The sequence below is a fragment of the Austrofundulus limnaeus genome, unplaced genomic scaffold (assembly GCF_001266775.1).
Source record: "Austrofundulus limnaeus strain Quisiro unplaced genomic scaffold, Austrofundulus_limnaeus-1.0 Scaffold453, whole genome shotgun sequence".
Lineage (NCBI taxonomy): Eukaryota > Metazoa > Chordata > Actinopteri > Cyprinodontiformes > Rivulidae > Austrofundulus > Austrofundulus limnaeus.
In genome coordinates this window covers 201,064-202,998 of record NW_013952855.1, presented here as the reverse complement: position 1 = coordinate 202,998, position 1,935 = coordinate 201,064, and the positions used below count along the sequence as shown (strand labels likewise).

The 1,935-nt window shown below is 40.4% G+C and overlaps 1 protein-coding gene across 1 annotated transcript in view; it reads right to left on the bottom strand.

Annotated features, from left to right (window-relative positions):
- LOC106529580 (leukocyte surface antigen CD53) overlaps positions 1-1,935 on the bottom strand; it is a gene marked incomplete in the record, with an annotated part of 12,659 nt that overhangs the window by 2,028 nt on the left and 8,696 nt on the right. The window contains 1 exon segment of the mRNA XM_014025048.1: positions 579-662. Within this exon segment, the coding sequence (XP_013880502.1) occupies positions 579-662 (84 nt within the window).

The window sequence follows — 1,935 nt, the reverse complement described above, 5'->3', positions numbered from 1 at the left end:
CCAGAGGAAGACCCAGGACATGTTGGAGGGACTATGTTTCTCAGCTGGCCTGGGAACACCTTGGGATTCCCCCAGAGGAGCTGGCCCAAGTGGCTGGAGAGAGGGAAGTCTGTCTGGGTCTCTCTGTTAGGCTGCTGGCCCCGAGACCTGATCCCAGATAGAAAGAAAACGAACCAACGAACGCATGAACGAAAACCATCAAAGAATTAATATGAAGAAACACTATGTGGGACTAAAGACAGCATGTATGTAAAGGAGCTAGCAAGTATGATTTTAATTCTTTTTCAGCAAATAAACTGAAATGAGAAAATAATCTTCCTGTTCTGTTTGGACCAAAAATCAGTCAGTTTGTTGGTTAAACTTTACTTGTTAGTTTGAAGCAGCTAAATGTGTGTTTGCATGTACATCATGAAAGTTTACCTCAGACTAAATGTTTCATTGTAAAATGACTGCACATTTGGCTGCTGTGAACTAATGTACGTCTCATCTGGTCTTCAGGCGTCTAACTTTTTAAAGATAAAATATTGCTTACTAACAGAGAGGTACTATAAAACACCTGAGCTCTGAATAAACGGTACCTGGATCATGAACATGGTGACGACTCCTGATGCTGTGCTCAGGTAGTTTCCTGCGAACCAGTCCCTCAGTTTCACCACACAGCCCTGAAACACAACAYTAGGATTCATTCAGGTCACCTTCAGAGAGTAATGTTGGAGAAAAGACACAATGATCAGGCTGGAGACATGATTAAAATCATGTATCATTTAAATGGATGAAATGATCTGGGATCTTTGAGACATTTAGTACTTTAGAACAAGTTCAGTGTTTTCTGTGTTTGTGTTTACTGTTCAGTTCATTTAGCATCATTTTATTTTTAATAGTTTTGGTTTAGTTATGTTGCTTCTTTTTATTTGACAGTTCTTGTTTGTTTAGATCCCTGTGATTGACTCTTACACACTATACTCGAGATTATCTCCAGTGACCTGAGGCCTGTTGCACAAAAGTCAGATTTCTAAATTCAGGAAATGAGCTGTAAGCCGAGGTTGAAGTAGCCTTCAACTTGTAAACAGCYRTAATCAGTTGCACGAACACCAAGCCRCGCTYAATAGCTGGGTTTSAGTCACGTGGTTTCGAAGGCGGAGCGATCTCCGCTGGAGGGCAGGGGGTAAAATGTCTRTRGAGGAAACTACTGTAGAGAGTYTWTATTGTATGGATTTAGATCCTATTTCAAGATATACTGTATAACAACAATTTGTTCACAAATAAGTCAGMCATGACTCATATGATGAAGATGAATGAGTTTTCSACAGAACYTAAMKATTTGCTGAGGSTGTCKGTACCACACACGTCTTACATCACCAAGTGCCAAATAACCAGCAAAAGTTTATCTGATGAATAATTCCACACGATTCTGCCCAACCCTTTGACAACATATGATAACACTGATTATTATACACAAAGATGAAAAATGTAGAAACCTCACAGAACGACAACGTAAAAAAGTGGATTTTAAACCATCTGCAGTCAGGATGAGGAGCAGGATGCCGGCGTCTGCAGGCAGCGGCCACTACATCAAAGGTATGTTAGCTGCTAACTTGTTTTAGATGTTATGTTTATAATGATCGTTTATTTAATAGTGAGTTTTAAGTTACTGGTGGTTTTATGTGGACCTCATCTGGACTTTAGGCTGCCCTAGTTCTGTGTCATTAGGTGCTGGAAGTTTGTGGACGTTAGTCGCTACTGCTAGCATTATCTTAACATATAAAACAATATCAGAAAAAACACTCACCCAGGCAAAAAACAAACAATAATCATCGTGGAGCTGTTTGGTACCGAGGTTGTGGATCCACCCACTGAATAAAAAGTTCTAACCTCCCGTTGTTTACGTGCTTTCATCAGCTGTTCGGTGTAGTTAGCACACAGTTAGCGCCACAC